Source organism: Benincasa hispida, unplaced genomic scaffold, assembly GCF_027475165.1.
Source record: "Benincasa hispida cultivar pf3 unplaced genomic scaffold, pf3_genome.v1.1 HicScf744, whole genome shotgun sequence".
Taxonomy (NCBI): Eukaryota; Viridiplantae; Streptophyta; class Magnoliopsida; order Cucurbitales; family Cucurbitaceae; genus Benincasa; species Benincasa hispida.
Genome location: NW_028326871.1, coordinates 12,735 through 28,526, shown reverse-complemented (window position 1 = coordinate 28,526; position 15,792 = coordinate 12,735). Strand labels below are relative to the sequence as shown.

The 15,792-nt window shown below is 30.9% G+C and overlaps 1 protein-coding gene and 1 pseudogene across 2 annotated transcripts; both read left to right on the top strand.

Annotated features, from left to right (window-relative positions):
- The first annotated feature begins 4,792 nt into the window (after positions 1 to 4,792).
- LOC150029966 (galactoside 2-alpha-L-fucosyltransferase pseudogene) lies at positions 4,793 to 9,200 on the top strand (annotated as a pseudogene). Its single transcript, XR_016527233.1, has 2 exons — positions 4,793 to 5,034; positions 7,912 to 9,200. The product of XR_016527233.1 is annotated as a galactoside 2-alpha-L-fucosyltransferase pseudogene (transcript).
- A 4,148-nt stretch (positions 9,201 to 13,348) lies between these two features.
- LOC120083723 (arogenate dehydratase/prephenate dehydratase 6, chloroplastic-like) lies at positions 13,349 to 15,351 on the top strand. The gene has a single exon (XM_039039578.2). It carries the CDS (start codon positions 13,955 to 13,957, stop codon positions 15,233 to 15,235), a length of 1,281 nt encoding a protein of 426 aa, XP_038895506.1. The 5' UTR covers positions 13,349 to 13,954; the 3' UTR covers positions 15,236 to 15,351.
- The last annotated feature ends 441 nt before the right edge of the window (positions 15,352 to 15,792 follow it).

Below are 15,792 nucleotides of genomic sequence, written 5' to 3'. Positions count from 1 at the left end.
GGCTTTATTTGGTAATTTTCTTTGGGTTAATGCCCAATTAAAAATTTTGGCCTAAATTCAATTTAACCGTTAGATTAGATGCTAGATTCAAGTTTAGGATGCTATTAATGTGTTGTCTAGCAAAGTTAAGTTGATTTTCAACAAGCTTTTGGTAAGTTTTTGAGTCTTTATTGATCATTTTTGGATACCCATTAAGTAGCAGCTTATTTATTGTTTTAATTATGGTATAAGAGGTTGGATTGAAGGTTTGACACTGTTGTCCATCAAAATTAATAATTAATTTCTACAAGATTTTTGGTTGAGTTGCTCGATTGAAGTAGTTTTGAAATGCTTTGAATCAAACCATGAGTTGAATAAGTGATTAAGAGTTTTATGAGTTAAATTGTCTGTTGATTTGAGGCCCTAAAATCTGGAATTAAGTTTGTTTATGTTTTAGGTTAAGAGCCTTAATTTGAGACTACTCTAAGCTAAGAAGAAGATTAAATTTGTTGATTGGGTTAGACAACATATCGAGGTAAGTGACTTTCTACTGGTTCACCTTTGAACCAGTTGTCCATACCACTTGGACTGTTACTTAAGATTACTTGGACTGCTTCTTGAGACTGTAAAGACTGATTTGACTGGTTATTCTAGACTACTTGGACTGATAATTTATGACTGATTAAAACTGCATGCTATTGGGTTGGATTTAATGGCATTGACTTATTAGGTTGGATTGTTTGACCATGTTGAATGTACTGTTGCCTAAGGATGTACTAAAAATTTTATCCCGAAGATAGACGACTGTAAAATATAATACAGGAGTTATGTGAAAACTGATGCATGCTAAGTTATAGGGTTCTTATTAGTTTTTCTTATCTAGGTAGGTGCACACTTATGACTTTATATGTGCACATTTATGATTGATTGTGGACCTTCGGGTTACACACTGTGACTTATGCATGTTTCTTTGGGTTCATGTTTACGACTAACTCGTGTACCTTCGGGTTACACACTATGACTGATGCATGTTCCTTCGAGTTCATGTTTAAGACTGATTTGTGTACCTTTGGGTTACACATTATGACTGATGCGTGTTCCTTTGGATCATGTTTATGATTGATAGGTGACCGTCCAGGATCACTACGACTAAAATGATAAGGGTATACACCAGTGCCTAGATGAACTAGCTAACAGGTAACCTAGAGAGCCCACTAGCGGGTCACCTACTTAGTATTGTTATACTCATCCTTTCTTCTTTCATGTATTTCAGGCAGCAACATGAATGGATCGGTGAGGGACGGAAGGGACCCGGGATAGAGTCATACGGGGATAATAAAAAACACTTTCGCATAGTTCATGTTTTGGTTATTGGATTTATTATTAAAGTAATATTTCAGTTTAGAATGGTTATTTATGTTTTCACTGAATTTACGTTATGATGGTCAAAATGTTTGAATGAGAATGTGCATTATGTTGTAACGGCTCTTGTCTAAGTACTCAAAAGGTCGAGTCGTTACATAATCCATCAATGGTAATGTAAAATTGGGCCCCAATTGATTACTTTTATTGTTATTTACCGTTCCGTAACCTTAATGAGTTGTGGGGTCCATCTCGAGATCTATAATCAAACCGTGTGATCTAATAGAGGAAATGGAAGGTGCTCAATCTGATTGTGGTTGAAAAATATGTAGGACCCACTACCTTTACCATTACCGTTATTGTTACCATTACAATATCATCTTTATTGTTACCGTTATCGTTATCATTATAGATATTATTACTGTAACAGTATGAAAATTATAAATCTACCACATTTATGGTTATCTTTAGCTTTACCGTTATCATTAACTGACGGTAACAGTAAAATGTGACAGATTCATAATTCTGGGTAAATGAGATAAAAAGCAATCCAATTATATTTGCGATTCAGGCCTATTACGATTCATCTATCAATGAAGTTTCATACCAATTATACCATTTTTCATTACGATTTGGTAAACAAAGCCTTAATTCAATTAAAATGAAAAGAAGTCAATAAGTGGTGCAAAAAAAATTTCTTGTTCAATTACATATTAATCCATGGACTATGACATTGCATTCTCGATGTTTTTGTCGAATGTACAATGTTTATGAAATTCTAGAAAAGAGAAGGGTAACAAAACCGATGTAGTATAATTGATTTTTGTAAAATATAAGCCAATGTGAGACGAAAGATGTAAATTAACAGAAAGAATTCAAATTTGGCATTAACAATGACAATATAATTTATTTTTTAATATAATTAGATCAATTAAAAAAAAAGAAAAGAAAAAAGAAACTTGTTAAGACCCAATGAAAGACACCAAACCCAGCAAATAGAAACTAAGAACGTATGTATAAGAACCCTTAATTTTCAATCACTATACCCTAAAAAAAAACTCGATTTCTACCCTAAATATTGGGTTAGACACGGATAGCCTGAAAATCAAATATCTTGAGATAAAAAAACAAATTTCTGGCCAACTGGGTGAAGATTTGAACCCTCCACAAACTAGGATAATTAATCCCACTTGAATGTTATTGACATGCAACTGAACAAAATCTTTAACTAAACTTAAAATAAGCACAAAGGTCGAAATTCAAAACAATCTAAAGGCAAGACTTTAATAGCCTCATAAAGAAAACTCTAATGTCACATCATTAATCATAACAAAATTATATAAATACTCTTAAAATTACTTAAATACTCCTACTTAAAATATAATAAAAATGATGAAATTAGAAAATAATAAAATTACACCAAAATTTATTAAATAAAATATAATTAATAACTTGATGCTTTGAATTGTTCATATTCCAAAATATAACATTTAATATATATTTAATGATAAATTTGACATTTCATAATTAATAAAGCATTCAAATTACTATTAATGATAAATTTGACGTTACATATAATTCATTTAACATTCAATTTACAATTAATGATAAATTTGACATTACATAATGAGTGGTTTTTAATGATAAATTCATTACAAATAAATATAAGAATAGAGGGTTATAGTGGACTAAATAGATTTGGAGAATGTTAAAGTTGATAAATTTGGTATTTTTCGAAATAATAATAATAATAATAATTTTAGTAAGAACTGACCGTTGTGAAATTTTGTGAATAAAAGATGCTAGTTATTATAAAATTAACATTGAAAAAAGGTTAGAGAATATGAAAATTTTCCTTTTACAATATTATCCTAAATTTTTTAAGACATTAGTACCTATATTGTGCTTATTATTGTATAAAAATTGACTAGTAGAACTTTCTTATATATATACACACACACTATATGTATATATTTTATATATGTATGTATATATATGTATATATGTATGTATCAATGTATGTATGTATATATGTATGTTATGACATTTAATACTAGAAGTTAGAATTTGAAAATACTTCTCTTCATTTCTATAGTTTTCAAATTTTACGAGTTTCTTTAATTATAATTATTGGTAAAATTTTAGAAATTTGGTAACTTTTATTTCCTATATAAGGCTCTCTTCAACAATTATTTTTTACAAACATTTGAATTTTTCCCTTTGCTTAGGTTTGTTTTCTATTCAATTTCTGCCCAAAAAAAAAAAGAAAATCCATTGAAGATGTAAAATTGGTAAAAATGGGCCCTTCAGTTTCATTATGAAAGTGGATCCATCTTTTAAAATTTTGTAAATAAAAATACCTCTTCACTTCTCGAGGTTTGAAGAATATGTATATATTTTGTATCCGAGTTTTCAAAACATATTTTTATAATCCTTAATTTTTTAAAATAGAAGCACTTGGTTTTGAATTATCAAAATATAATTGTTAGTACATGAATTTTTAAAAATAGATTTAAAATATGTATGCATTAACTTGTTTTATTTTATTTTGAATTATAAAATTCATTTTGAAGATGATCTCTTCAATCTAAAGTTATTTTTGTAATTCAAAACTATCATATGATTATATAAAATAACATACAAACTTTACTTCAATGACCTTTTAAATCTATTGTTAAAAATTTAGTGATTAAAAAGTTATATTTTGAAAACTCGGAGACCTAATGCACTTATTTTAAAATTGTTAAAGATTAAAAATGCATGTTTTGAAAATTAAGGGATCAGAACACCTATTCTTCAAAATTTGATGAAAAAAAATAGTTTTATCTATTTTGTTTTGGGTCCCTTTGTCGATAATGTTAAGTCCATAGATATTCTTAAATGTACGAAGCATGGAGCTAATTTATTAATATTTAAGTACTTTTTTATGAATAATGATTAGGTCTGCACTTAATGTATCTCGTTTTCTAGAGAAAAAAAATAAAAACAAAGATTGAATTTTAAAAAAAAATTAAAAAAAAATACTTGACACATGACAACTTTTACTTGTCTAACTAAGCACGGATAACACCTAAATATATATATATATATATATATATATATATATATATATATATATATATATATATATATTAATTGTTAAAATGCATCTTTTGTTTGATTTATAGTATAAAAATTTTAATCTTAATAATCAATCCCAAAACGGGTCAAACCAGAGAAAATACAAACAATTGATTGCAACCTAATCAGAGTCATGACCTATTCCTATGTATAATCTCAAGGAATTAAAAATAATAATAATAATAACAAACCATAAATAATGTTGCTTCAAAATACAGTATTCGCCATTGATGGAGAAGAAGACGACGACTAAAAGTCTAAAACTACAAAACTTTATGGAAATGACGAAGGCTAAAACACGCAACCACTGGCATTCTTCACATGCATTTTTTTTTTTTTTTTTTTGGTTTTTTAAAAAAATTTATTATTATTTGACTGAGTTTGTAGGTTCAAGGGGATCAAGTTTGAGTTGGTTTCTGGTTTAGGGATTTTGAAGAGACTTGAAGATGGCGACGAAGACGATGAAGTTGGTTTTGTTGATTGCAGTTTCAGTTATGGTGATTGTGTTATCACAGCAATTTTGGATGCCATTTTTGGACTTTAATCATCTTTGGAGATCTGTTTCTTTCCAAGGTATATCATACTTTCCCTTTCTTTTTCTATAAATGTTGCAAAGTATTAGCCTAACAGCCTGATTTACTTTCTTTTTTTTTTTTTTTTTTTTCTTTTTCATCCTCTAAAATTGATATTGCTACTCTAGTTTTCCCTCCTTTTGCAAAAATCACTTTTGTCATCTCTCAAAAACGTAGTTTTGTAAAATTATCATGTTGTATAAATGTTGTAAAGGAGGTCCATGAAAAAAATATTGAGGACATAATTTTACGAAAATGTAGATTGAAATATCGATTTATATTGATGTTGATGGATATTTAGGAAAATTTGTGAAAACATAAAATTCAAAAAATAAATTCAAATTAGTCAATAAACATTTTATGATTTTTAAACATTTTTTTTAGTACAACAATGGAGGATAGAGGAATTTGAGTCAGAGACATCAATAAAATAAACATTTTATGATTTTTAAACAATTTTGAATAGAGGAATTTGAATCAAGACGTCACGCTGGGATGCCTGAGCTATGCTCGTTTTGGTATGATTTTTAAATAGGTTAACATGTCTATTATTTATATTATATTTATATTAATGACATTTTGTTACTTATTTTTATGTTTCGTGGACTTTTCTACGATATAATATTAGTATTCAAACCTAGAAAAACGTAGAAATATCGATATGTTAACGAAAATTTAATTCTTCATTTTTAAGAGATTGTATAAAATGGCCGAGGGAAGAATTCCATATGAATAAATGACCAATTGGGCCATCCTTATACTTATTTTCCTTTTGTTACTCATCAATCCTAAGGAGAGTGAATAATCTCCCCACAAATTTAGGTTTTTTAAAGTAGATTTGTAGGGATTTGATTCTTATTTTTTGTTTTCAAATACTAGGGGTGGTTTAAACCCAAATATTTTTTTTGTTTTTTTTTTTTAAAAAAAAATCTTCTACGGGTCGATTTTGTCATTGTTCATGATAAATTATATATATACATATCAAAAAGTATCTTTTTATCTCCATATCTTTAACATTTCAAGATTTGTTCTACAATCTTTTATGGGAGTGATATTACTTGACCATTTAGTCATTGGATTGACATTCCCAATATATATTTAAACTTAAAGTATATATTGTATTTTTTTATTAGGATTTACAAATTGGTTTGACATGTTTTTGCATACTAATTTGAGAGATTTTTAAATCAACGATGATTGGAATGAAAAATGAATTGAAGTTTTGAAAAGAATTGGTATTTCTATATAAGAGTTGTAGTAGGGTAGACAACATGAGAGGTTGTGAAGGAGAAAGAGTTGTTTTAGTGATAGTAAATCTAGTGTGCATGGCAGCGCCATAGGAAGTTGAGAATAAGTTCTTTAAAATTTGGTCTAGACTTTAGGTTTTTACGGTAGAGTATTTGTGAGGTTCAATTGATGTTTTTTTTTTTTACATAATATTTGCTTTTTGCATGATTTGAATAATTTAACCATTACAAGGTATATGATTTAGCTATTACAAGGTATGTGAGATGAATAATTTAGGCTTTACAAGGTATATTTGTGGAGTCTTAAGTTATTTTTAATTTAAAGGGTGTGACAAAATATGAAAAATATTAAGAGATATTTGCATGTTACATACCAACCAAGATTTCAATTGCTACAAAATTGTAACTCTTTATGAGTAGAAGATATTTGTGCGGCTCATCATACTTCATTTGATAGTTACTATGTATTTGTTTATTTCATGTCTAATTTTTTAGTTTTTAATTATAATTTTTGTTGATTAACTAATTTATTGATGAAAAGCACCAACCATAACTTTTCTAGTTTTCAACCATTAATTTTTAATTATGTTTTTTCAGATTTTTGTAGATTTTAAATTGATGAGATTTTGGGTGGTTGAGTTCATTAGATTCTTGTTTTAGGTTGTTAGATTTTTCTTTGAAATACACCATAATTCTAGGAATTTGGTAGTAGAGATATTTTTGTTCATTATTAAATTTTAAATAGCATTAGAATTAGTCGTTTGGTCATTTTTACTAAGAAAAACTTCATATTTTATTTTGATCATTTATCCAGTGGTCCCTTGATTTTTTTCAGTTGTTGGGCTCAGGCTCGGCCTGTGAGCCATTTGGGCTGGAAGGCCCAATTGTCTCTCCTATTCTCCATCTGCATTCCATTTGGGCCTGTTACCTTACCCATTACGAATTTGGATAAAGATGGACTTGGGCTTATAATTCTTGGTCCCAAATTACCCAACACTAGTGCGACAACTTAATTTTGAAAAATTATTCAGGACATGGTTGATTCAGAAAGAGGGATTTTAATAAAAATTGATTTATTAACTAATGATTTTTTAAAAGTAGTTTTCATATCATTATTTTAAATTTTTAATGTTTGGTTCTATACTTGCTTTTTTTTTTTTTAATAAAAAAGGATTTTTAATGAATTAAAGACATTTTTAGATTGACCTTTAGAATAATTTTTTTGAGAAATATTAGAGAAAGAGGTAAAAATAAATTTTCAATTTTAGAAGAAAAAATATTTTGTGAATTTCCTAAATATATTTTTAGATTGACTAGAGAAAAAAAAAATTAGAAAAATCATTTTTATTTAAAGTCTTTTGATTAAAACATTTAAAACAAAATTTGAAAAATTTTCAAAAACTATTTTGAGTAGCTACTAAATACCACAAATTTTTTTAAATGACTTATATTCAAAATTAAACATCTGAAAAATTAAACCAAATACATCCTAAGTTTTGTAGGAATGAATGCTTTAAATTTTGTATCAGTAATTAGTTGAAGATACAGACTATGGTATCGTGGCAATTTGATTAAGTAATTTTTGTCCGCTCTAGGCTTAATAATCTCATTTACTTGCATAATTATTACAGGCTCCACGAACAATTATCCAAGAAACAATGACAAATTCATCGATGGCCTTCTTCCTCCAGGCTTGGACCAAAAATCCTGCTTAAGTCGATACCAACTAAACCTCTACAGAAAACCATCTCCCCACAAACCCTCTTTGCCTCTCCTCTCAAAGCTTCGCCACTACGAAGCTCTCCATCGCCGCTGTGGACCCACTTCCCCATCCTTCCGTCGATCCCTCCTTAGTCTCACCTCACCCACAAACTCCACATCCTCGCCAGATGACTGCAAATACATCGTCATTTTAACCCGCGACGGCCTCGGCAACCGGATCCTTGCCATTCTCTCTGCCTTCTTTTACGCCCTTATCACAAATCGTGTCATTCTAATCGATCGAGGAAACACTCTCGATGATCTCTTATGTGAGCCCTTTCTCGAATCCTCGTGGCTTCTTCCCTTGGATTTTTCTCTCCGCAGCAAATTTGGGTCATTCCATCAGTCCTTTCCAGGCTCTTTTGGCAATGTTTTGAGGAATGGGATGTTGAAAAAAACAATTGAAGATTCACCTCCGCCTTATTTATATCTCCATCTCTCTCATGATGCTGGTGATTACGATAAGCTCTTTTACTGTGACCGACAACAAAATCTTCTCAAGAAAGTCCCCTGGCTTATTATGGAGACAAATAACTACCTGGTTCCAGGAATTTTTTTGGTTTCCTCTTTCAGAGAAGAGCTTAACAAACTCTTTCCATCAAAGGACACTGTGTTCCACCATCTCGGACGGTACCTCTTCCACCCAACAAACGACGTGTGGGGGTTGATTTTGAGGTCTTACAAGCCATATGTCGCTAGAGCAGATGAAATGATCGGGATTCAAATCCGAATTTTTGGATCAGAATCTGGGTCAATCCAGGACCAAATGAATCAGCTTCTAGCTTGCACACAGAAGAAGAAATTACTACCGGAGGTCGAGCTATCGTCGCTAGAGAAGACAAACTTCACCACTTCTCAGAAGGTGAAAGTTGTGTTGGTGACGTCTCTTAGCTCTCAATACTCGGAAACCCTAAAGGAGATGTATTTGGAGCATCCGACCGTGGACAGCGAGGTGGTGGCGGTGTATCAACCAAGCCACGAGGGGTTTCAGAGCTCCGACAATAGGATGCACAACCGGAAGGCACTAGCGGAGATGTACCTTTTGAGCTTGAGCGACGTGTTAGTGACTAGCGATTGGTCGACGTTTGGATATGTGGCACAGGGGTTGGCTGGAGTGAAGCCATGGATGCTTTACAAGGCAGAGGATAAGAGTTTTTAAAAACCTAAATTTTAGGTATAATTTCAGGGTATGTGTACATATATGATATTTCTCATCAAAATAATCTGTGTTTAACTCTCTTTCAATTGATTACTTTGGTGTAAAATAAAGCATATATATGTACACATACCCTGAAAGGGTTTAAAAGAAAAATAACACAAACTTTGGAGTAAAGGGAAAATGTCATATAAAATAATAAAATAAACTAGCTCCCACTTAACCCTAAAATATTTGATAAATAACTCTATTTTTCAACCAACTTGGAGTTTAGGTTTATATATTAAAATAGAACACCTTTATTGAGTGAGTCAGTCAACATACACAAACCCTTTTGAAATCAAAAGCAGCACTCCAATTCAACTTCCATTTTTGTAATCACATATTTATATTTATTAATATGATATAAAAGTTTAAAAGATTGGTGCTATTATTTTAACAGAAAGATTTAATTGGAAAATTAATTCAAAATTAAATGAAAAAAAGCTATTTTATAATGTAAGTTGTACTTAAATAGCTATGATTTAGAAGCAACCAACCTAACTTTTTTTTTTTTTTTACTTCAAAATAATAATAATAATTAAATTTTAAAAATGAAAAACCATTTGTGTTTTGTTGAAGTTCAATTCAATCTGCAACGCTTCACGGTGATTTCACACTAACCTAATTTATCTTTTTATTTTACTTTTCAAATTAAAACTCACCTTTCAACTACCTAAATTTAATATTATTCTTTTAAATATAAGAAAATAAGTAAATTTATTTATAAATATAGTAAAATATTACTATCTAAAAATAAGTAAATTTATTTATAAATATAGTAAAATATTACTATCTATCAACGATAAACTGTGATATTTTACTATATTTATAAATATTTCTAGTAATTTTTTCATTTAAAACAATTATCCTAAATTTTATATATATAAAAAAAGTAAGAGTACTTGTATTCTTTTGGTAGTTGTTATAGTACTCTTTAACTCTATTTATAAACATTTCAAATTATTATTGGAGTAAAATTGTTTAGAATGTCGAGTAGAGTTGAAACTTTAGACTAAATGACAGTGATCTAAAATAAAATTGTAAATCGTCATATCGTCCTAGTGCACTATTATACCATTCCAATCTCATTTTTCGTCTAATATTTTCGTAATTAAGGATAATTTCAAAATAAATACGAAAGATTAAAGATGATATAGAAACTTTGAAACAAATAATATATTTTTAATTACAGGACAAAGTTGAAGAATATGTTTTTTTTATATATATAATTTAATTTATATTTTAGAACAAAACCTTGGTTAGTTGACATTGATGAAGAAAAAGATAATATTCAAAATTTTGAAATTTAAGCTCCATTTAAACCTAAATGAGTTTGTTTTTAGCTTTTTTTTTTTTTTTTTTATTAAATTATAATTTTAGTCCTGAACCTTTAAGTTTGAGTCAAATAGATATGAAATTTAAAAAGTACCTAATAGAATTTTACTTTCAATTTTATGTTCATTAAGTTTTTGAACTGTCTAACAAATTCTTAAACTTCTGACTTTATGTCCAATAGTGCGACACTCCAATATATTTTTTTTTTCATCCCTTATGATACGTTATTCTTACTTGTCTTGAATTATTTTTAAGAATAAAGATTATTTCCACAAATCAATATGAGTCTTTTCAGTATGTTTTGTTCCTCATTCACATCAGGGTTGAAGCAAACACAATTAACTTTGGAGTACTACGGGGAAGTTGTAAAAAATAGTAAAAAAAGTTTTTCACCTTTTGAATACAGTATCCTTTTTGGTCGGTTGCTTTAATAATTTACCTCAGTGCTATCTTAGCCAAGATTGATATCGAGATGAAAACAAAAATTTTAACTTATTTTAATAGCCACTAGAAGATGTTAGGGCTTTAATGTCGTCAAAATAAAAACTAATTGACTTCCTAGTTTAACTTTACTGACTCCCAAACAACTTCAAATTTTCAGATTTAAGTTTTTAGCACATTCGAGACACCAACTTTTTTGGCTTTTTTAGTGAAATTTCGACCAGAATGACAACTGAAATTGAACAAAAATTGAGAGAAAAAAAAAAGTAAAGTTTTTTTTTGTTAGTTATTCTTACATTTCTATATGATAGAAGAAAAAGGAGATGCATCTCTTCACTATCTAATCTCTTTTTTCATATTGTGAATATATTGGGAGCCAATTGAGAATCTAATATAACTAGATCATGATCGTAGGAGGGTATGGTACCGAATATTAGCACCATAGTCATTTGTCCTAAAAAAATGTTTTCTAGTAGATCACAATAGGTTTTCTTACGAAGGATTTTCAAAAATAGAAAAATGAAAGAAACTAATTACACAAGATAGTAAAATTTTAATCTTCTTTCATAGAGGTTTATAGAGGTCATCAGTGTCTATCAGTGATAGAAATAGACGTTGATAGAAGCTTATCAGTGTCTATTAATATTTTTTTTGCTATTTCTGTGAATAATTTGACATTTTTTCTATCCGTAAAAATTTCCTTTTCCTTAGTTTGAAAAAAAAAATCACACACCTACCTTTTGGCTCAAAAAAATATAAAAACTCCTAAATATCCAAAAAGAAATTCCCAATCTTACCTAGAAACTATCTAAAACTTCTATTCCATAGACCATCTCATTCCTCATCTTAGTTCCGTGTCGGTCGAGATTTTCATCAAACAAAAAATTGATGGTTCAAATGGACCACTTTAAAATTTTTATTTTGGCCTCGGTATCGATCCCGACTGCGATAATATCGAGATGAGTCATTAAAACAATTAGCCAAAATAGATGCTATTTTAAATGGTAGAAACTTTGAGTATTATTTCTAACAATTTTATCTTCAATGATTGAGGTAGAAAGGTACATCCTATCGAAATAGGTAATAGTTTTCAATTCTGTTAAGCGTTTCTTAACCGTAATTTCATATCTTTCGGATGCCTTCATTTATCTATGATATTACTTTATTAATATACCCTTTGAACTTGAGTTTTACAAATAAATTCTTTAAATTTTCAAACTTCTAATTCACGTACTTTTATATTTACTAAATCAATATATCAATTAATTATTTTAATTATATAAAATTTCAAATATATCCCATATCTATTAAATATAAAATTAAATATTTTTAAAAACTTATTATCTATAATATTTAAAATTTAGAGGCTCATCAGACTCAAAATTGAAACTTCTAGAATCTATTAGATATTTTTCTTAAGATTTAGGGATTAAAAAAAAAAACACAAACTTAAAATTTTAGAACTAAATTTAGAATATAACCTTTTTAATTTCTAAAATGTATACTTGTTACTTATAGTTAGTATGATAGTTGTGTTTATAAACTTACTTTTCAATAATAAAAAAAAAAAAAATTAAACAAGTTTCAAATAATTACAAAATGAAACAAGTTTAAATGGCATATTATCAAATGAAAATAATTAATTAGAGTATTCAGGGGCATTTGGCCCACCAACTTTGTAAGTTGGTATTAAACCATCCAATTCAATAATAAATAATATTGAAATGTGCATATTTATTAAAAAAAAAAAAAAAAAAAAACTCCATCTTCTCATTTTTTTTATATTGGTTTCCATCATACTTTTGTCCTGAATTTGAATCTTATTTTATTTGGTCCTAAATTTCAAACTCATCTATTCTAATACCTATACTTTTAAAAAATACTTAATTTGGTCTCTACTATTAAGATTCCACTAACTCTTAAACATAATGATGAAATAACTTGTATTTTTGCATGATTAGGATACCAAATAAATTAGCCATGCTAAGAAATCTAGAGTTTCAATTTTGAATTAGGTGATAATAAAGTGATTTTTTACTGGAGATCACAAAAGTCATTTTGTATCCAGAATTTTGACCATTCACTATTTTGGCACATTGGTGGTCGATATTTTACTTCAGAATTCATCTTTAAATAGTTAAATCTTAATAATAGGGATCAAAATAAATACCTTTTAAAAGTTCACAGACTAAAAAAGACAATTTTGAAAGATTAGGAACCAAAATAGAATCAAACTCAGAGTTCAAATACTAAAATAAGATTTAAACCTTTTAAATTTTATTAGTACTTTCTAACTCCAACATATTAACTTCAAATTTAATAACTCAATTTTAGGCCTCAAACACTGTCTAGGTCTCTATGAATCTGTCTATATTTTTGAAAATGTACATGAATTTGACATCAACATAGACTTACTAATCCTAAAATAAAAATCTGAGCATTTCCGTCCACATTAGCATTTTAAAGGTAAATTGGGTGTAAAAAAAAAGAGTAAGAAGAAGAAGAAATTGGGTAAAGAGATGGAAAAATAGAGAGCAAGAGAATAGGAAATAGAGAAAGAAAGGGGGTAGGTGTGAGATTTGACCAAACTACCACATAAGGAGAGAGTAAGAAGAAGCCAGCCAGCCATCCACAAGCCCACCCATCATCCTCCAATCCCATTTTCTGAAACTTCCTAACACTTACCCCTCCTCTTTCCTCTTCATCCACTTTCTTCCTCTTCAGTCTTCACAATATATAAAAACCCAACCAACCCCCTTCCATTCCCAAATCAGGCAGAGCTCCCCCCTCTTCCATTTCCAGCACACCACAGAGGAACCTAAAGCAGAAGCAGAAGCAGAAGCAGAAGCAGAAGCAGAAGCAGAAGCACAGCTTCTCTTCAAACCCATATCATCCATTTCTCAAACAAACCCAAATCCCCAAATCCCCAAATCCCCATCATGCATTTGCAATCCCTCACCCCTTCCTCTTCCCATTATTACTTCATCAAACCCATTTCCCACTTCCCCACCCCCACCTCCCGCTCCTTCCGCATCCAATGCGCCTACCGCTACGACCCCATCACCTACCCCAACGCCGTTGGCCCCTCCCGCGCCGACTGGCAAAGCTCCTGCGCCATCCTCTCCAGCCAATCCCAACTCCTCTCCCAAGACGACCCATCTTCCCCTGCTTCTGATCACTTAGTCTCCTCTGTCAATGGCCACAACTCCACCATTGAGAATCTCAACCTTGTCCCCATCACTAACCTCTCTGACTCCACCGCTCTCAAACCCCAACCCAAACCCCTCACCATCACCGACCTCGCTCCCGCCCCCATGCACGGCTCCAACCTCCGCGTCGCTTACCAAGGCGTCCCTGGCGCCTACTCCGAAGCCGCTGCTGGTAAAGCTTACCCTAACTGCGACGCCATCCCTTGCGACCAATTCGAAGTCGCCTTCCAATCTGTTGAGCTCTGGATCGCCGATCGCGCTGTTCTCCCTGTTGAGAATTCCCTTGGCGGTTCCATTCATAGAAACTACGATCTCCTCCTCCGTCATAAGCTTCACATCGTTGGAGAAGTTCAATTACCTGTTCATCACTGTCTTCTTGCTCTACCTGGAGTCCGAAAAGAGTATCTAACTCGCGTCATTTCTCATCCTCAAGCCCTAGCTCAATGCGAACACACTCTCACCAAACTCGGCCTTAACGTCACACGCGAGGCCGTCGATGATACTGCCGGCGCTGCGGAGTTCGTTGCGATTAATAACCTCCGCGATACGGCGGCAATCGCTAGCGCCAGAGCGGCGGAGCTCTACGGTCTCGATATCTTGGCTAATGGAATCCAGGATGATTCCGGTAATGTGACGAGATTTGTGATGTTAGCGAGGGAACCGATCATTCCTCGAACCGATCGGCCGTTCAAGACAAGTATCGTGTTCGCTCATGAGAAGGGGACGTCGGTTCTGTTCAAGGTGCTGTCGGCTTTCGCTTTCAGGAATATCAGCTTGACGAAGATCGAATCGCGGCCGCACCGGAGCCACCCGATTAGGGTGGTGGACGGCGCCGATGCCGGAACGGCGAAGCATTTTGAGTATCTGTTTTATGTGGATTTTGAAGCTTCCATGGCGGAGCCTAGGGCTCAGAACGCACTGGCGGAGGTTCAGGAATTCACTTCTTTCCTTAGGGTGTTGGGTAGTTATCCCATGGATATGACCCCATGGAGTCCTTCTCGTGAGGATTAGAATTTTTTTTTTCCTTTTTTGTCATTGTTTAATTATCCACCGTTGATTTGTTTTCTTATTTTTTGGATCACCAAAAACAGAGATTTTATAAAATTGTAATATTCAAAATTTCTATACTCTCTCTCTTTGAATTTATTATGTCATTATTACTATTTTATCCTTTGGAGTTTTGGATATTCTTTTGTTGGTTGGTATCGTTTGTGTACAAGAAAAGTCATCACATGGTGGTAGGTAATAAGGAGATTTACAAATGTTTTTTTTTGGTTTAAAATACTCCTTTTTCTCTACACATGTTATTTTGTTTTGTTTATTTTTTCTTCAACAAAAGTAAATATTAAAAAAAATAATAATAAAATTTAACATCTTATTTCGTTTACTTTCGAGAATGATTATTTTGAGCCAAAATAAATATACTTAAGTTGATATAGTATTTTCAATCTCGAATCCAGGATTTGATTCTCTCATCTCACATATTAAAAAAAAAGAAAAAAAAAGAGACCATTTTGATCTCTTCTTTTTCATTTTCATTTAACTTTTAATAAAAACAAATGAACATG